This window comes from Ambystoma mexicanum, chromosome 3q (assembly GCF_040938575.1).
Source record: "Ambystoma mexicanum isolate Mex_15411 chromosome 3q, UKY_AmexF1_1, whole genome shotgun sequence".
NCBI lineage: Eukaryota > Metazoa > Chordata > Amphibia > Caudata > Ambystomatidae > Ambystoma > Ambystoma mexicanum.
This window is the reverse complement of record NC_090926.1, coordinates 1,252,094,652-1,252,114,751: the sequence shown is the minus strand read 5'-3', so window position 1 is coordinate 1,252,114,751 and position 20,100 is coordinate 1,252,094,652. Positions and strand designations below refer to the sequence as shown.

The following is a 20,100-nucleotide window of genomic DNA, read 5'->3' as shown; positions in this document are numbered from 1 at the left end:
AGATGGGTGTATGCCGCGTGAGCACAGGCTTGAGCAGCTTTGGGGTGGTGATCTGGCATAGATGGGTGTATGCCGCGTGAGCACAGGCTTGCGCAGGTGTGGGGTGGTGATCTCGCATAGATGGGTGTATGCAGCGTGAGTACAGGCTTCAGCAGGTGTGGGGTGGTGACCTCGCATAGATGGGTGTATGCAGCGTGAGCAGGTGTGGGGTGGTGACCTCGCATAGATGGGTGCATGCAGCGTGAGCACGGGCTTGAGCAGCTTTGGGGTGGTGATCTGGCATAGATGGGTGTATGCTGCGTGAGCACAGGCTTGCGCAGGTGTGGGGTGGTGATCTCGCATAGATGGGTGTATGCAGTGTGGGGTGGTGACCTCGCATAGATGGGTGTATGCAGTGTGGGGTGGTGACCTCGCATAGATGGGTGCATGCAGCGTGAGCACGGGCTTGAGCAGGTGTGGGGTGGTGATCTCGCATAGATGGGTGCATGCAGCGTGAGCACAGGCTTGAGAAGGTGTGGGGTGGTGATCTCGCATAGAGGGGTGTATGCAACGTGAGCACGGGCTTGAGTAGGTGTGGGGTGGTGATCTCGCATAGATGGGTGCATGCAGCGTGAGCACGGGCTTGAGCAGGTGTGGGGTGGTGATTTCGCATAGATGGGTGCATGTAGCGTGAGCACGGGCTTGAGCAGGTGTGGGATGGTGATCTCGCATAGATGGGTGTATGCAGCGTGAGCAGGGGCTTGAGCAGGTGTGGGGTGGTGATCTCGCATAGATGGGTGGATGCGGCGTGAGCACAGGCTTGAGTAGGTGTGGGTGGTGATCTGGCATAGAGGGGTGTATGCAGCGTGAGCACAGGCTTGAGCAGGTGTGGGGTGGTCTCGCATAGATGGGTGTATGCAGCGTGAGCACGGGCTTGAGCAGGTGTGGGGTGGTGATCTCGCATAGATGGTGTATGCAGCGTGAGCACGGGCTTGAGCAGGTGTGGGGTGGTGGCCTCGCATAGATGGGTGTATGGTATGGGGTGGTGATCTGGCATAGATGGTGTATGCAGCGTGAGCACAGGCTTGAGCAGGTGTGGGGTGGTGATCTGGAATAGATGGGTGTATGCAGCGTGAGCACAGGCTTGAGCAGGTTTGGGGTGGTGATCTCGCATAGATGGGTGTATGCAGCGTGAGCACGGGCTTGAGCAGGTTTGGGATGGTGATCTGGCATAGATGGGTGTATGCAGCGTGAGCACAGGCTTGAGTAGGTGTGGGGTGGTGATCTCGCATAGATGGGTGTATGCAGCGTAAGAACGGGCTTGAGGAGGTGTGGGGTGGTGATCTGGCATAGATGGGTGTATGCAGCGTGCGCACAGGCTTGAGCAGCTTTGGGGTGGTGATCTGGCATAGATGGGCTTATGCGGCGTGAGCACAGGCTTGAGTAGGTGTGGGGTGGTGATCTGGCATAGATGGGCTTATGCGGCGTGAGCACAGGCTTGAGAAGGTGTGGGGTGGTGATCTCTCATAGATGGGTGCATGCAGCGTGAGCACAGGCTTGAGTAGGTGTGGGGTGGTGATCCCGCATAGATGGGTGTATGCAGCGTGAGCACAGGCTTGAGCAGGTGTGGGGTGGCATAGATGGGTGTATGCAGCGTGAGCACAGGCTTGAGCAGGTGTGGGGTGGTGATCTGGCATAGATGGGTGTATGCAGCGTGCGCACAGGCTTGAGCAGCTTTGGGGTGGTGATCTGGCATAGATGGGTGTATGCAGCGTGAGCACGGGCTTGAGCAGGTGTGGGGTGGTGATCTGGCATAGATGGGTGTATGCAGCGTGCGCACAGGCTTGAGCAGCTTTGGGGTGGTGATCTCGCATAGATGGGTGTATGCAGCGAGAGCACGAGCTTGAGCAGGTGTGGGGTGGTGATCTGGCATAGAGGGGTGTATGCAGCGTGAGCACGAGCTTGAGCAGGTGTGGGGTGGTGATCTGGCATAGAGGGGTGTATGCAGCGTGAGCACAGGCTTGAGCAGGTGTGGGGTGGTGATCTCGCATAGATGGGCGTATGCAGCGTGAGCACAGGCTTGAGCAGGTGTGGGGTGGTGATCTGGCATAGAGGGGTGTGTGCAGCGTGCGCAGAGGCTTGAGAAGGTGTGGGGTGGTGATCTCGCATAGAGGGGTGTATGCAGCGTGCGCACAGGCTTGAGTAGGTGTGGGGTGGTGATCTCGCATAGATGGGTGTATGGAGCTTGAGCAGGTGTGGGGTGGTGATCTCGCATAGAGGGGTGTATGCAGCGTGAGCACAGGCTTGAGCAAGTGTGGGGTGGTGATCTGGCATAGAAGGGTGTATGCAGCACGAGCTTGAGCAGGTGTGGGGTGGTGATCTGGCATAGATGGGTGTATGCAGCGTGAGCACGAGCTTGAGCAGGTGTGGGGTGGTGATCTCGCATAGAGGGGTGTATGCAGCGTGAGCACAGGCTTGAGCAGGTGTGGGATGGTGATCTGGCATAGAGGGGTGTATGCAGCGTGCACACAGGCTTGAGTAGGTGTGGGGTGGTGATCTCGCATAGAGTGGTGTATGCAGCGTGAGCACGAGCTTGAGCAGGTGTGGGGTGGTGATCTGGCATAGAGGGGTGTATGCAGCGTGAGCACAGGCTTGAGCAGGTGTGGGGTGGTGATCTCGCATAGAGTGGTGTATGCAGCGTGAGCACGAGCTTGAGCAGGTGTGGGGTGGTGATCTGGCATAGAGCGGTGTATGCAGCGTGAGCACAGGCTTGAGCAGGTGTGGGGTGGTGATCTGGCATAGAGGGGTGTATGCAGCGTGAGCACGAGCTTGAGCAGGTGTGGGGTGGTGATCTGGCATAGAGGGGTGTATGCAGCGTGAGCACAGGCTTGAGCAGGTGTGGGGTGGTGATCTGGCATAGAGGGGTGTATGCCGCGTGAGCACAGGCTTGAGCAGGTGTGGTGATCTGGCATAGAGCGGTGTATGCAGCGTGAGCACAGGCTTGAGCAGGTGTGGGGTGGTGATCTGGCATAGAGGGGTGTATGCAGCGTGAGCACGAGCTTGAGCAGGTGTGGGGTGGTGATCTGGCATAGAGGGGTGTATGCAGCGTGAGCACAGGCTTGAGCAGGTGTGGGGTGGTGATCTGGCATAGAGCGGTGTATGCAGCGTGAGCACAGGCTTGGGCAGGTGTGGGGTGGTGATATGGCACAGAGCGGTGTATGCAGCGTGCGCACAGGCTTGAGCAGGTGTGGGGTGGTGATCTCGCATAGATGGGTGTATGCAGCGTGCGCACGAGCTTGAGCAGGTGTGGGGTGGTGATCTGGCATAGAGGGGTGTATGCAGTTCGCACATCTCACCTTTTGCTGGTCCTTTTTTTTTTTAGCTTCATGTACTGGACTGACTGGGGCCTTCCAGCCAAGATCGAGAAGGGGGGATTGAATGGAGTAGACCGCATGACGCTGGTGGAGGACGGCATTGAATGGCCCAATGGCATCACTTTAGGTAAGCAGGGGGGCTGCTGGGACACCCCTGAAATGCCCAGGCCACAGTGCTCCATGGCAGCACCTGCTGGGGATGTACTAACCACGCCCTCTGTCGTCTTCTTCAGACTTGGCGAATCAGCGTCTGTATTGGGTGGACTCCAAACTGCACAGCCTCTCCAGTATCGATGCAAATGGTGGCAACAGGAGGACTGTGATCATGGACGAGGACAAATTGGCACACCCGTTTGCTGTCACAATTTTTGAGGTGAGATCATGTGAGGTGTGATTGGTTATTCATTGAATATTATTTTCCCCATCAAGACCGGTCTCGATGGGAATCCGGCATGGCGGGCTCCTTTTGTCCAGCATGATCGATCCTTTTGGTTTGGCCTATCCTTTCCGATCCTATATTTGTTGCCAGTCTCCCGTTGGCTGTTTGTGTTGTGCCAGGGTTTGCCGTGCCTCGTCGCATACTTCGCTGACTGGTTTGAGTTTCCCTGTGTGCACTGCCAGAAGTTCATTCCCTTCGAGCCCTATGTCCGGCTCGCGCCTTGACTTGTTAGGGCGACCTGGCCTTAATGCCAGGTGATGGTTTACTTCATGGTGAGTGAAATCCAGGCGCTATCGGAGCGCTTCCTACGTGACACTGCTGCGCTCGCAGGTGTAGAGGCTTGCATAGATGCAGTGAGCAGAGTGAACATTGCTTTTTGGCTGCCTGGCCTGGCCTGTCCTTTCTCAGAAGTGCCTGGTGTTTGTAAGTGCTGAATACCAGTGCTGCTCCCTTGCCATGACTTGGAGGGGCATCAAAGTCTCCCGGGTGGCATGTGAGGAGTAGCTACTACAGAGACACTTGGTTCCAAGCAAGTGTCTGAAAGAACCCCCAGAACATTTGCAATCATGCACTCAGGCTTTGGATGGCAATTTCCAGCTCTAGAATGATGGCCCATTTCTTTGGGGGCTTGTGAACTCGAATGGGTCTTTTCCAATGAACGTTGGGATTAGGCAGCTGGGGCCCGGGCAATCTACTAATATTTGTTTTTCTATCAAACTGATACCAGCCAAAGATCTGCAGTGCCTATTTTTTTTTCTTTATTTTTTCTGAGTTCCTGCCAAGAAAAAAGGTACAACTCGTACTTTTTTCGTACTTTTCTTTATATTTCAATCTGCTGCGGTTTGTTTGTGAATGTTGACCTGTGTAAAATTTTCAACCTAATTCTTTCTTTTAGGATAAAGTGTTCTGGACAGATGTTGAAAATGAAGCCATCTTTAGCGCAAACCGGCTGACTGGGGGAGATATTGTGAAGGTGGCCGAAGACCTGATGTCCCCGGAGGATCTTGTCCTGTATCATACACTCCGACAGCCAAGCGGTACGGGTCTGGACGATATGTAGAGCCCCCTAGAGACTTGGTCTAGTGGTGCCGCAGGGCACCCATGAAAGCTAGTGGAGGTGCAGATGCAGCATTGATGGCTCCCTGATGCCTGCTATCGCTGCTTCTGACATCCAAGGACTAGCAAAGCGCACTCTGGCTTCCTGAAGCTCGGTCCATTGTCCAAGACCCTAATCATTGTCCTCAAACTTGAGCCAAAGGTTCCAAAACAGCTAATTGCCTCATACTTTTGGAGCTGTGGGGGCGGGAGGCCTTTTGGGGCGGTGGCTCACCCCAATACCTCAGGTAGAAACGTGTGGCGGACCACTTGGTCAGAGGAGAATTGCTAAGCATTTCGGTGCTGAGAGTCCACGTGGATGGGACCGCACGGATATGCAAATATCACCTCAGTTAAGGTACAGGGAGACCCTCCGGGGTGGGACCCGTCCCGTAGAACCGAGCAATGCTGACTGTCCTGTTTCCGAATGCTTTGCATTCCTCATGTATCTGTATGACTTACTGTGGGGTTGACCCCATAGATTCTCAATGAGTAAAGGCATGTTCCTGATTTCTTCTGCAGGTGAGAATAGGTGCGAGAGTGGCATGCTCTCCAATGGTGGCTGTGACTACCTCTGCCTCCCAGCCCCACGCATCACGGAGCGCTCGGCCAAGTATACCTGCGCCTGCCCGGATGGCCTGCACCTTGCTGCGGACATGAGGAGCTGCCTCACAGGTACGCATTGCGCCTGTTCTAGGATGCAAGGGGGGGGTTTCTATACGACGCTTTCTTTGGGTGACCAGGACGTTAAGCTCTGTATACAGGATAACTTATTTTTTTAATATAATTTTGTGGCTGGATTTGGGGTGGGGGAGACCGTGGACTTTAATCATCCATGGCGGCTTTTGATTGGTCTGTGGCGCTCTGACCGGTGTGAAAGGGCTACCCAAATGTGGGAAACGTAATCCTGAGCAGAGGGAACAAGCGTTGCCTTTAAATAATGGCATGTGCCCCATGACGTCAAAGGTTATAGCCTGCACATAGCAATGGGTTGGTTCGACACTGATAACTGCTCTTTGTTACCCACCTCTGTTGCACGCTTTCTTCAACTTTGGGGAGTTGAAGTTTTGAACCTATGACCAAAACCACATCCATGTAATGGGTGCATTGGTCTAGTGCATCTACTCCATCAGTTCTGGTCGAGCAGCAGAGGGGAGGTGTGCAATGAATAGGAACAGTACCTACTCATCTGGACGACAGCGAGTGAGCGACTCCAGGGGCAGAAGGCTGCTGCTCAAAAACCCAACTAAGCCTCTGGCTCCTAGTGCGGGATCTGCACTGGTACTCCAACCATGTCCATAGTGGTACCTGGGGTCTGCTCCCCAAGACACCCAATCTGGCATGGAGTCTGTTCCTCGCTGTAGATGTGATCCCAGGCGTACCATCATGTATACAGTCTATGGGTGCCCCGCTGGAATGGACACGCAGTCCGTGTGTAGTTTGGAATGTCCTTATTGGTACTTGTTTATGAATGGCTTGAGTTGAGTGACCCTGGACTAACTTTCTGCTCTCTTCTCAGAAGTGCCGGCTGCTGTCCCTTCTGCCAAGCCCAGTATCCCAACCACAACCCTCGGGACTTCAACCGTGGCTCGTCCAGTCCCTACAAGCACAGTCCGTCCCAGGACCACACCTGTCCGGGCCCGGGCTACATCGATGCCACCTAGGATCTCGCAGCAGCCTTCCACCACTAGCTTGCCAAAAAGCAACCCTGCCGCTATCTCTGAGCTCACGACACCGGAGCTGGTGACACGTTCCGACCACGGTAAGTCCATCCCTGTAGTTGATCCCTGCTCCGGTGACCCCTGTTCTTGGTGCACACGTGTTGCACAGTCTGCCATCTAGTGTTGGGTCTGCAATCCATCCCTGTAGTTGATCCCTGCTCCGGTGACCCCTGTTCTTGGTGCACATGTGTTGCACAGCCTGCCATCTAGTGTTGGGTCTGCAATCCATCCCTGTAGTTGATCCCTGCTCCTGTGACCCCTGTTCTTGGTGCACATGTGTTGCACAGCCTGCCATCTAGTGTTGGGTCTGCAATCCATCCCTGTAGTTGATCCCTGCTCCGGTGACCCCTGTTCTTGGTGCACACGTGTTGCATAGCCTGCCATCTAGTGTTGGGTCTGCAATCCATCCCTGTAGTTGATCCCTGCTCCGGTGACCCCTGTTCCTGGTGCACGTGTTGCACAGCCTGCCATCTAGTGTTGGGTCTGCAATCCATCCCTGTAGTTGATCCCTGCTCCGGTGACCCTTGTGCTTGGTGCACATGTGTTGCACAGCCTGCCATCTAGTGTTGGGTCTGCAATCCATCCCTGTAGTTGATCCCTGCTCCGGTGACCCCTGTTCTTGGTGCACACGTGTTGCACAGCCTGCCATCTAGTGTTGGGTCTGCAATCCATCCCTGTAGTTGATCCCTGTTCTTGGTGCACATGTGTTGCATAGCCTGCCATCTAGCGTTGGGTCTGCAATCCATCCCTGTAGTTGATCCCTGCTCCGGTGACCCTGTTGGGTCTGCAATTCATCCCTGTAGTTGATCCCTGCTCCGGTGACCCCTGTTCTTGGTGCACATGTGTTGCACAGCCTGCCATCTAGTGTTGGGTCTGCAATCCATCCCTGTAGTTGATCCCTGCTCCTGTGACCCCTGTTCTTGGTGCACATGTGTTGCACAGCCTGCCATCTAGTGTTGGGTCTGCAATCCATCCCTGTAGTTGATCCCTGCTCCGGTGACCCCTGTTCTTGGTGCACACGTGTTGCATAGCCTGCCATCTAGTGTTGGGTCTGCAATCCATCCCTGTAGTTGATCCCTGCTCCGGTGTCCCCTGTTCCTGGTGCACGTGTTGCACAGCCTGCCATCTAGTGTTGGGTCTGCAATCCATCCCTGTAGTTGATCCCTGCTCCGGTGACCCTTGTGCTTGGTGCACATGTGTTGCACAGCCTGCCATCTAGTGTTGGGTCTGCAATCCATCCCTGTAGTTGATCCCTGCTCCGGTGACCCCTGTTCTTGGTGCACACGTGTTGCACAGCCTGCCATCTAGTGTTGGGTCTGCAATCCATCCCTGTAGTTGATCCCTGCTCCGGTGACCCTGTTGGGTCTGCAATTCATCCCTGTAGTTGATCCCTGTTCTTGGTGCACATGTGTTGCATAGCCTGCCATCTAGCGTTGGGTCTGCAATCCATCCCTGTAGTTGATCCCTGCTCCGGTGACCCTGTTGGGTCTGCAATTCATCCCTGTAGTTGATCCCTGCTCCGGTGACCCCTGTTCTTGGTGCACATGTGTTGCATAGCCTGCCATCTAGCGTTGGGTCTGCAATCCATCCCTGTAGTTGATCCCTGCTCCGGTGACCCCTGTTCTTGGTGCACATGTGTTGCACAGCCTGCCATCTAGCGTTGGGTCTGCAATCCATCCCTGCTCCGGTGACCCCTGTTCTTGGTGCACATGTGTTGCACAGCCTGCCATCTAGTGTTGGGTCTGCAATCCATCCCTGTAGTTGATCCCTGCTCCGGTGACCCCTGTTCTTGGTGCACATGTGTTGCACAGCCTGCCATCTAGTGTTGGGTCTGCAATCCATCCCTGTAGTTGATCCCTGCTCCGGTGACCCCTGTGCTTGGTGCACATGTGTTGCACAGCCTGCCATCTAGTGTTGGGTCTGCAATCCATCCTTGTAGTTGATCCCTGCTCCGGTGACCCCTGTTCTTGGTGCACATGTGTTGCACAGCCTGCCATCTAGTGTTGGGTCTGCAATCCATCCCTGTAGTTGATCCCTGCTCCGGTGACCCCTGTTCTTGGTGTACATGTGTTGCACAGCCTGCCATCTAGTGTTGGGTCTGAACGGTGCGTGTAATCTGTCTGAGAATGAACGTGATGTTGATGTGCAGGTCTGCGCTTCTTTTCAGCTCCCAATGACGTGGCAGCCGAGATCAGCAATGAGAAGCATAGCAGCACCACGGCGCTGTACATAGTTATCCCCCTTGGTGAGTACGGCCACCCTTCTACCCTATGCGACAGGGGTAACTTGTGATGTGGCGCATCTGTGGTAATATTCAGCACTTGTAGAACCACAGCACCCCAGGCAACCTGCATTGTCGGCAATTGGCCAATTTATTTGTTCGAACACTTTTGTTAGATTGAAATGTATGCGGGCAAAGTGCACAGGTCAATTGACGCATGTGAAAAACGAGCAAATATTTTTCACTCGTTTTTCACATGTGTCAATTGACCTTCTGTGCACTTTGCCCACATACTTTTTTTCATACCCCCCACCCCAAGCCGTTATATTGCGGTCAGTTTTCCGTGAACAAAACGAATGAACAACCCAAATCCCACTGTCTTTGTGCTTGATGACGGATGTTGCTCGGCCTCCATCTCAGGAGTTGGCCATGCTACGATTTCTGTGTCCTTGTGCCAATTTTGCATCATGTTGTGCTTCTGGTGGCAACCTGCGCTGAGGCCAGAATCTGAGTAGGAGAGAACCTGGTCGCATACCTCAGTGGGTAGCTGCACCCTGCAGGTCCGCTTGGTGTGATGACTGAGGTAGGATGACTGAGCTAGGAGAGAACCTGGTCGCATACCTCGGTGGGTAGCTGCACCCTGCAGGTCCGCTTGGCGTGATGACTGAGCTAGGAGAGAACCTGGTCACATACCTCGGTGGGTAGCTGCACCCTGCAGGTCCACTTGGCGTGATGACTGAGCTAGGATGACTGAGCTAGGAGAGAACCTGGTCACATACCTCGGTGGGTAGCTGCACCCTGCAGGTCCACTTGGTGTGATGACTGAGCTAGGATGACTGAGCTAGAAGAGAACCTGGTCACATACCTCGGTGGGTAGCTGCACCCTGCAGGTCCACTTGGTGTGATGACTGAGCTAGGATGACTGAGCTAGGAGAGAACCTGGTCACATACCTCGGTGGGTAGCTGCACCCTGCAGGTCCGCTTGGCGTGAGGACTGAGCTAGGATGACTGAGCTAGGAGAGAACCTGGTCACATACCTCAGTGGGTAGCTGCACCCTGCAGGTCCGCTTGGCGTGATGACTGAGCTAGGAGAGAACCTGGTCACATACCTCGGTGGGTAGCTGCAACCTGCAGGTCCGCTTGGCGTGATGACTGAGCTAGGAGAGAACCTGGTCACATACCTCGGTGGGTAGCTGCACCCTGCAGGTCTGCTTTGCGTGAGGACTGAGCTAGGATGACTGAGCTAGGAGAGAACCTGGTCACATACCTCGGTGGGTAGCTGCACCCTGCAGGTCCGCTTGGCGTAAGGACTGAGCTAGGATGACTGAGCTAGGAGAGAACCTGGTCACATACCTCAGTGGGTAGCTGCACCCTGCAGGTCCGCTTGGTGTGATGACTGAGCTAGGATGACTGAGCTAGGAGAGAACCTGGTCACATACCTTGGTGGGTAGCTGCACCCTGCAGGTCCGCTTGGTGTGATGACTGAGCTAGGATGACTGAGCTAGGAGAGAACCTGGTCACATACCTCAGTGGGTAGCTGCACCCTGCAGGTCCGCTTGGTGTGATGACTGAGCTAGGATGACTGAGCTAGGAGAGAACCTGGTCACATACCTCGGTGGGTAGCTGCACCCTGCAGGCCCGCTTGGCGTGAGGACTGGGCTAGGAGAGCACCTGGTCACATACCTCAGTGGGTAGCTGCACCCTGCAGGTCCGCTTGGCGTGAGGACTGAGCTAGGAGAGCACCTGGTCACATACCTCAGTGGGTAGCTGCACCCTGCAGGTCCGCTTGGTGTGATGACTGAGCTAGGATGACTGAGCTAGGAGAGAACCTGGTCACATACCTCGGTGGGTAGCTGCACCCTGCAGGTCCACTTGGCGTGAGGACTGAGCTAGGATGACTGAGCTAGGAGAGAACCTGGTCACATACCTCGGTGGGTAGCTGCACCCTGCAGGTCCGCTTGGCGTGATGACTGAGCTAGGAGAGAACCTGGTCGCATACCTCGGTGGGTAGCTGCAACCTTCAGGTCCGCCTGGTGTGATGACTGAGCTAGGAGAGCACCTGGTCGCATACCTCGGTGGGTAGCTGCAACCTTCAGGTCCGCCTGGTGTGATGACTGAGCTAGGAGAGCACCTGGTCGCATACCTCGGTGGGTAGCTGCAACCTTCAGGTCCGCCTGGTGTGATGACTGAGCTAGGAGAGCACCTGGTTGCATACCTCAGTGAGTAGCTGCAACCTGCAGGTCCGCTTGGCGTGAGGACTGAGCTAGGAGAGAACCTGGTCGCATACCTCGGTGAGTAGCTGCAACCTGCAGGTCCGCTTGGCGTGAGGACTGAGCTAGGAGAGCACCTGGTCGCATACCTCGGTGGGTAGCTGCACCCTGCAGGTCCGCTTGGTGTGATGACTGAGCTAGGAGAGCACCTGGTCGCATACCTCGGTGGGTAGCTGCAACCTTCAGGTCCGCTTGGTGTGATGACTGAGCTAGGAGAGAACCTGGTCGCATACCTCAGTGGGTAGCTGCAACCTGCAGGTCCGCTTGGCGTGAGGACTGAGCTAGGAGAGCACCTGGTCGCATACCTCAGTGGGTAGCTGCACCCTGCAGGTCCGCTTGGCGTGATGACTGAGCTAGGAGAGCACCTGGTCGCATACCTCAGTGGGTAGCTGCAACCTGCAGGTCCGCTTGGTGTGATGACTGAGCTAGGAGAGCACCTGGTCGCATACCTCGGTGGGTAGCTGCACCCTGCAGGTCCGCTTGGTGTGATGACTGAGCTAGGAGAGCACCTGGCCGCATACCTCGGTGGGTAGCTGCACCCTGCAGGTCCGCTTGGTGTGATGACTGAGCTAGGAGAGCACCTGGTCGCATACCTCGGTGGGTAGCTGCACCCTGCAGGTCCGCTTGGTGTGATGACTGGGCTAGGAGAGAACCTGGTCGCATACCTCGGTGGGTAGCTGCACCCTGCAGGTCCGCTTGGTGTGATGACTGAGCTAGGAGAGCACCTGGTCGCATACCTCGGTGGGTAGCTGCACCCTGCAGGTCCGCTTGGTGTGAGGACTGAGCTAGGAGAGCACCTGGTCGCATACCTCAGTGGGTAGCTGCACCCTGCAGGTCCGCTTGGCGTGATGACTGAGCTAGGAGAGCACCTGGTCGCATAACTCGGTGGGTAGCTGCAACCTGCAGGTCCGCTTGGCGTGATGACTGAGCTAGGAGAGCACCTGGTCGCATACCTCGGTGGGTAGCTGCACCCTGCAGGTCCGCTTGGTGTGATGACTGAGCTAGGAGAGCACCTGGTCGCATACCTCGGTGAGTAGCTGCAACCTGCAGGTCCGCTTGGTGTGATGACTGAGCTAGGAGAGAACCTGGTCGCATACCTCAGTGGGTAGCTGCAACCTGCAGGTCCGCTTGGTGTGATGACTGAGCTAGGAGAGCACCTGGTCGCATACCTCACTGGGTAGCTGCACCCTGCAGGTCCGCTTGGTGTGATGACTGAGCTAGGAGAGCACCTGGTCGCATACCTCGGTGGGTAGCTGCACCCTGCAGGTCCGCTTGGTGTGATGACTGAGCTAGGAGAGCACCTGGTCACATACCTCGGTGGGTAGCTGCACCCTGCAGGTCCGCTTGGCGTGAGGACTGGGCTAGGAGAGCACCTGGTCACATACCTCGGTGGGTAGCTGCACCCTGCAGGTCCGCTTGGCGTGAGGACTGAGCCGATCCAGCCCTTCAAGGACTGTAGTTTGCTGGTGCATGCCACTGCACTGCAGACATTACTACTACTACGTTGCCAGGAGGAATTGTTGAAACCCACCTCTTCAACTTGAAATAACTTGCTTTAGGTTCTCAATGTTCTTCTGCCTTGTCCTCTTTTCGTCTTGTTCTCTGTGTGCGCCCTGAGGCCCCTGGGCATGTGGAGCGTTACAAAAATTAAAATAAATAAAGGCATTTCATCAATGGGATGATGGGAGAATGTTCTGGAATATGGCTTTAGTCCCCCACTGGCCAGAGACTAATGCTTCCCCCCCCCCCTCCCTGCTTCCTTCTAGTTGTCCTGTGCTTGGCAGCCTTTGGCGCCTTTCTCCTGTGGAAGAACTGGCGACTGAAGAACACTAACAGCATCAACTTCGACAACCCGGTGTACCAGAAGACCACGGAAGATGAGATCCACATCTGCCGGAGTCAGGACGGCTACACGTACCCTTCGGTAAGCATCCTGCAACCTCTCCTATTCACTTTCCCCTTTTCCGGTTGTTCCGTTTTATATCGGCATCTGTTGCTCCCTCCCAGATGTGCATGGAACAAGCCATGCCCTAGACCTACAGTGTTGCTATCTGAGTGCTGCTTCTGAGGAGCACGCTTTACTTTGAGTATGTGGTAACGACTGAAAACTTGGCTATTCAACTCCCTGCGACAAGCATAAACGTGCACCCCACAAACCATACCCTGGCACTGAAACAAATATGAGACTATATAGATTGAAGAACCAACAATAAAACGACCACACACCCAGAGCCAGGCAGAAGCCAACTAATCCCCCTCCCCACACCTTACGTACTACACATGCCCAAAAGGACCAGCCAAACTACACACCCCCTACTAACCACTCCACAAGAGCAAACTGTTAAAACAACCCAGACACTGCATTCTACCCCTCTGGACACCACAAGCCCAGTGCACACAACAAAGCACACCCAGAAAGCTGACGCACAGACGCCAGTTTCTACATCAACTAGAAGAGCACAACTTCCATCTTGTCCCTCTTCACTCACCAAGCCAATCAACTCTCCTTACACAACCACTTGAGCATATAGAGACCATGCAAATGGCAGCGTGTGCGGTAAACCTTGATCTGTGCAGTCCGCTGTTGTGAAGCACAGTAATGGAGGGGCTTTTCCAAGGAATACATTGCTAAGCCTGGACTTCTGAATAGCTTTCATTCTTGTAGGGATGGTTCTTCCTGAGTTACTACTTCTTTGATGGAGGAAGGGGGGGGGGGCGTTTGGTGTGGTAATATAGAGCCAGAGTCTTGCTGGTGTAGGGTGTGCAAGCTTGCTCAGTCTGTGCTCCCCTCCACCCTCTCTCCAGTCTGGCAAGGGATTGGTTTCTGGTGTTGGGGTGCTGGCTGGAAAGGGCCAGCCTCTCCGGTGGGTAGACGATGATAAGCTATCACTGCCTTTTATAGGGTACAGAGTGTGGCTAGCCGATGGGAGGGCTCGTTTTTTATTTTAATTGTTTGCATCATGCTGGTGCATAATGTCTGTTCACCAGAGATGTGGGGAAGGGGAATGTGGGGGTGGGGGGTTCTTGTGAGCTTGACATTTCTGCCTTTGTTAATGGAATCTAGCACCAGGGAGGCTGCATGAAGGCTTTGTTTCCAAGAGTTAAGGTTTTCCCATGCTTTTCAGTGTATAACTGAGTGGTTGGGGGCCATGGCGATTCATTTGAGGTTCCTCAGGCTAACCTGTCGATGTTTCAGTGATTGAAATGTTGTGTGGGGTGCCACGGCTGAATCTTTTGGGTAGTGTATTAATCTAGTCTAGATTATATATTCGGGATTGGAGTGATGCAGAGGGTGGATGGCGTTTTGGATGTACATTTTCTTGTTGGCCGTGGGAGGGCTGGCGAGACTGGTCTTTGTACAAATTGAATATTTAAGAACTGGATGGAACCATGGGGAACCCGAAAAGTGGTTGGCAGTCAAGGTGATGAGGAGGTGCCCGTGGACAGGTTTTTGATGTGCTGAATGCTTCCTAGATATGGTAGGCTGAGGACTTGATGGACCCAGGGAAGCAAGCGTTGCCCTTGACTTGGTCTTAGCCCGTGCTGCATTGTTCCTGGGGTTGCCAGTGCTGAACTCTCAGGCTATCCTTAAAGCAAAAAAATATTCGGGCTTGGGCAGGGTGCTATTTCCTTGTAGTTGAAGAGCACCGCTCGCAGTACAGCCCCTGGTATGCTTTAATGGAGGAATTGCACTGAAGTCGTAGTGCAATGCTTGGGCTGAGAGTGAAGCTACATCACCCTAGAGCTCTTGCCAGGTGCTCTGCCTATGACCTATTGGTGGTAGAACTTCCCTTACTAGGTTTGGCCGAAGAGCTATTTCTCTATGGAATGAAGGATAATCTTAGGCAGTGAAGTGCCACTACAATGGTGATGCAGTGGCACTAGTAGGCATCGGGTGTGTGTGTGTTTTGGAGATGGGAGATCCATGTCGATGGATTGTGTGTGATTGACATGCGAGTGTAGGAAAGTGCGTGGTTCCTGTAGTCCAGGGCTAGTAGGGTTCAAGTCTACTGTCTGGGTGAAAGCTGAAGTTGGGGTGGTGCTAATGGCCTGTTTGAGAAGACACTAGAGACACTCAAATGAGTCTAATCTCTAAATTTAATACTTTTTACGTGCTACCTGTCCGAAGCGGGTAGGGGGGTTTGTGGGGGGGGGGGGATTGGGGTCGAGAGGCCAAATTTCAGTTCTGGTTCGTTCAGCACAACAGATAAAGGTAGGACGCAGGCAGTTTATCATCATAGTGAGGGGAGTTGCTAGGTCTGGAAAAGACCCGGGGCTACGCTGATGTCAGAACTGTTGGGACTGGGGGCTAGCTAGTCTTTTGGCTGTAGCTCCTGAGATTCTATCCGGGGCTACAACCAAAAGATCGGGGGCTATAGCCCCCTTAGCCCCCCCCTAGCAATGCCCCTGATCATAGTCTCAAGTCGGTCGAATAGGTAGCATGGAGCATTTCCAGACCGACATATGTGTATTTTATGTGAGCTTCTCGGTGTGACAGGCAGCCAATGAAGAGACCTTCATAGACCTGCAGTGTTATCCAAAGACTAGGGCAGCTTGTCCCTGCCTCAGTCTAGCTGCGTTTCATGAGGAAAATGTACTAAATTCAGCACTGCACACCTAGAGCCGTGCTTTTTTGTTTATCGCTTGTCAAAGACTGGCCCCTTGTTGCGATGTATGGGCACTGCCAGCAGATGGGGACCACTGGGCCTGTGTGGCAGCCTGACGCTGGTTCTGCTGCTGGTTTAGTCTGAGGGCCACGCTTCCGATCATCTCTCTCCAGCAGGAAGTGGAGTTTAGAGTGGCAGCAACAGCCAGTGCTAACGGTCTGTACCCTTCTTTCTCCACAGAGACAGATGGTGAGCCTGGAAGATGATGCTGCATGAAGCCAGCCGTGTGCCTCATGACCACTTGCTGCTACTCACTCTGGGGAGAGGAATGTATTCTAGAAAGATGAAGCGCTACCAATCTTAACCCAACCCGTCCAAGCCAGGGCGCACTACACCCCCTTCCTGACCCATACGTCTGCTTAATTCTTTTTAACACCACACCTTAATTTTTTTAAATTAAGATCTATGGATTTTTGTCCGTCAATCGATGATGGTGTGCCAATCTGGACCCCCGCACAGATTTATCTTATCGGGGGAGTCTCTTAAACATGAAGGAGGACAAAGGGGAAGCCGATCAATTCTCTGGAAGAGTCTGGGCATGACCAGCTCATGGAAGTGGGGAGCACAAGCTGGGGTTACCCCAGCCCCTAGGCTTCTAAGCTAAAAGATGAACTGACCTCGTGCAGAGGAGAAGAAGGCTCTTGGGGACAATGTGATTGTGTTCGCCAAATCCTCAGGATAAAATCTGTTTACAGGCCCCAGGAAGCGCCTGGGGTTTGCTACAAGCCATCCTCCTCTCCTCCTTTTGCCTGTGTCTATCTCAGGACTGCAGCTCACTGGCTGTCCCTCAGCTTTAAGAAGGTCGGAGTGCCCGGTCACTGGTAAAACGGAGGGGATAGCTCGTCCCAGCTGAACCACTACTGTGCCTGTGGGTTGCTTCTTTTCTTATTTGTTTTTCTTCCCCTTCCTGCCTTTTTTTTTTTTTTTTTTTTTTTTTTTTTTTGGGTGGGAGGGGAACGGTCTGGACATGTGTTCTCCCTCCCCTGTGCACTTTAGTTTTTGTTTGTTTGGGGGGTTTTATATATTTTGTACATTAACGAAGACTGTTTAAAGTTTTGCACTGTTTACGAACTCCTGTAAATAGACGGCGGTATGAGGGCTTTTTGATGACGCTTGGGCTAGTCGGCTAGCATCTGTTCTGTTGGGCTCTAGTTTGGGACATCTGGCTTTTGGGGGGTGATCTGGTTGAAGGGAGGCATGAACCCCTGGATTAAAGCATTGTGTACAGTTACTTTGCCAACAGGTTAAACTGTGTCTACGTGTACTTGGCCTGGCTCTCCACTCTGTCCCTCCGAGCCCGCCACCTACCCTTTCACTGCCTCCTTTTCTGATGAGGGAACATGACATCTTGTGCCAGGCCTGCACCTTGCCATGCATCGCTGTTTCTTCAATGGCGAGGACCAATTTGCATCAAATCGCAAGGTGCCCTGTCCGTTCCCTTTTTAAGAGCTGGAATAGGAAGTTCCTAGAGCCATTGGGGCGGCATCCCACTAAAGAGGGACTTTCTGTTATTGAAGGGTTTACTGGCTTTACACTTGCACCCACCCCTCGCCTTGATCATGTGAAGGGTAACTTACTAATGTGGTTCTGCGCATAGCTTTTCTAAAGAGGCCTTCATTCACTAAGCAGAGTCGGGCCATAGTCCTTAGTACATCTGCTGAACTGGGCATCCGTTTTCACATGTAGATTCTGCTGGCTAGTGCTCAGCACTTACTCCTACCACTTGTTCCATTGCATAATGGTGCTGAACGGCCTGTGTGCGGGCACATTTTCTGTATTGCTAGCATCGTTCACAAAACTAGTAATGCAAGTGTATTGCAGCAGAAAAGTTGCTGTTGTAACCATGGGCCAAGTGCCTAGCTAAGGTGGGCTAGAGCATTTACTCCATGGCTTTTGGACACAGAGGGAAGCGCTTGGCTGGGTGAGCCAGTCCTCCTCTGTGCAGATACTTGACTACGCTGGCTATATTACAAGATGCCTGACTGGGTGTATGCTTTCTTGCCATACGCATGAAATGACCAGGCCACGGGAATGCACCACGCAAACTACCTGAAGGAACGGACATAGTAGACGGACTCGGGAAAGTGGCATGCCCCAAAGCGTCACTACTGTGGTGGACTATCGTGGCCTTCAATCTGCCAACACCGTTTGGGAATTGCGCCACCAAGCGTTTTGCTGCTCCCGTTGTACTCTGGAATGACGCTGCGTAGGTATCCAGAAGGGCTTATGCTGAACATGTGAGCACAGCGTAGCTCAGCCGGCCCTGTGGTGATGCTAGAACACTCACTCCCAAGGTGGTCAAATGGGTCTGGCGTAAACTGGCACACTGTCTCGGGTGTCGTGGCTGTGGTGTAGGGTTCCAAAGGTCCGACCTGTCTGGAGCCAACGTATTCTGCCATGTCCCCTTAAGGCTTAGGATCTCGTAGCCAAAGTCTTAAGTGCTTTACTTTTCTCAAAAGGTGAAAAGAAAAGACCCTGCACAAATGTATATAAAAATCACAAAGGGGTCAAACGCCGAAGTTCAGAAAAAAAGCCTGTACCTACATTGTGCCTGAATGCTGTCAAGCCTATGTTTTCTGAACTTTCTTCTTCTCTGAAGGATGTAAATATGTTAATTGTTTCCTAAACGATACTTTTTTATTTTGCACAAAAGACGCTTTATGTTCGTTTTGTTTGTACATTTTGGTTTAAAGAAAAAAAATGTTAACTGCTGAAGAATTTATAAAATATGATTTATTTATTTCGTACTTCCACAGCCTTTGAGTCTTGTTTTTAGCCTTTTCAATTTTCTTTTAATGGCGGGGGGGACTTTGGGGGCGAAGGATTTGTGGGCTTTTTTGGAATTTTGTTTGCACCGGCTTACTCTCCGGCTACTTGGCGGGGAGTTGGCTTTGGACAGTATGCTTATTCCGGGATGGGATATGACCCACACATTTCATGTCTGGACTCTGCTGTCTAGGTGCACCAGTAGAAATGTGCCTTCAATGATTTGCAGGTTATTATTGCCCTAAGTATTGTGTTTTCAAGAACCTTTTATAAGGCCGTTTTTTTGTAAAGCTAGCTGCCTTTAAAAAAATAATAATAATTCTTCCAATGGGGTTACATTTTATTGCAAACTGTTAACGCCATGCCGTAATTTTAGAAGGAAGGGGGTGGCTGTTCACTGGTGCATTTGTATCCTCCCTTTTTCTGAAAAAAAGCGTCTATCTGAGGATGATGTCTGTACAAGCAAGGTGCGCCACCTGGAGCAGCTTCATGTTTGGATGATGGAAGCATACCTGCTGCATGTCCTATTTTTACGCTCTAATCACTTTATTGCATCCTATACATGTATACATTGTAGGAGTGAGTCCCAAACGTGAGCAGCAAATCTAGCGTAAATGGGGGGGGGGGGGGGGCATTAAGCGAACCAATGCTTGGACACTTTGCACGATTCACAACCGATGATTAAAGGAGATATTGCTATGCAAAGGATTTGTGTGTTGACTACAAGAGGTGGCAACAGTTGCCACTGTTTGCTTGCCAGACTGAGTCGTCGTCATAATTGCTACCCATTTGCTCACCAGCTATGGGTTTAGCAGATTGGGCCTTCCGCTAGCAATGCCCTGAAAGACTTTACTCAACGTGATAGGCCCGCCCTTAGCCCTTGCTCTCCCTCATCCGCAACTGATTGGATAGGACCACACTGGAAGGCAATAGTCTGGGCACCCTGTATGAGCGTCCTTGTCAAACCCTGCCCCGCCCCATGCCTCACCAACTACCCCATCTTGGTTCATCATGGTTTTCTGACATGATGATTGTAGAAGCATGGTTCTAACACTTATTTATTTTTTTCTTTTTCATCAGTGGTATTTAACCCCTCCCAATGAACACCCCCTGACCCCTTATCGCATAGCTGCAGCACCACTTCTCTAACATGTCATGGGATGTATGATGATCCTGGCTCCTTCCTACGGCATTACCCTCCCACTACTCCACCCTGGTGGGCATTCTCTGGACCACCATCACACTTCCTCTTGATGTGGTATGTTGCCGCATTGCAAGTGTGGCGCGTTGAAGACTAGTGTTGACCATGCAGTGCAGCAAAGACATGCCACCGATTATATGGACTGAATACGTTAAGAGACTGCTTATGGCCTGCCAGGTTTGAACCTAAAAACTGCTGCGGAGGGCTTCCTGGACAAAAGAAGATGCATAAAGAAATGCCCCAAAAATGCCTGCTATGGTGCCATGTACCTGGAGTGCCCCAGTGCCCACATACCTCTGGCTGAGCGTGAAGACTCTAATGAGCTTAAATATTTCGAGTTGAGAAACTATCCACCTTGCAATTATTG

The 20,100-nt window shown here is 52.9% G+C and overlaps 1 protein-coding gene across 1 annotated transcript in view; it reads left to right on the top strand.

Annotated features, from left to right (window-relative positions):
- LDLR (low density lipoprotein receptor) overlaps positions 1 to 18,513 on the top strand; it is a 35,339-nt gene extending 16,826 nt beyond the window's left edge. Inside the window, exons 11-18 of the mRNA XM_069604246.1 lie at positions 3,362 to 3,480; positions 3,587 to 3,726; positions 4,688 to 4,829; positions 5,410 to 5,562; positions 6,407 to 6,649; positions 8,776 to 8,853; positions 12,866 to 13,023; positions 15,947 to 18,513. Of these exons, the coding sequence (XP_069460347.1) occupies positions 3,362 to 3,480; positions 3,587 to 3,726; positions 4,688 to 4,829; positions 5,410 to 5,562; positions 6,407 to 6,649; positions 8,776 to 8,853; positions 12,866 to 13,023; positions 15,947 to 15,982 (1,069 nt within the window). The 3' untranslated portion in view covers positions 15,983 to 18,513. The remainder of the gene's footprint in view (positions 1 to 3,361; positions 3,481 to 3,586; positions 3,727 to 4,687; positions 4,830 to 5,409; positions 5,563 to 6,406; positions 6,650 to 8,775; positions 8,854 to 12,865; positions 13,024 to 15,946) is intronic.
- The last annotated feature ends 1,587 nt before the right edge of the window (positions 18,514 to 20,100 follow it).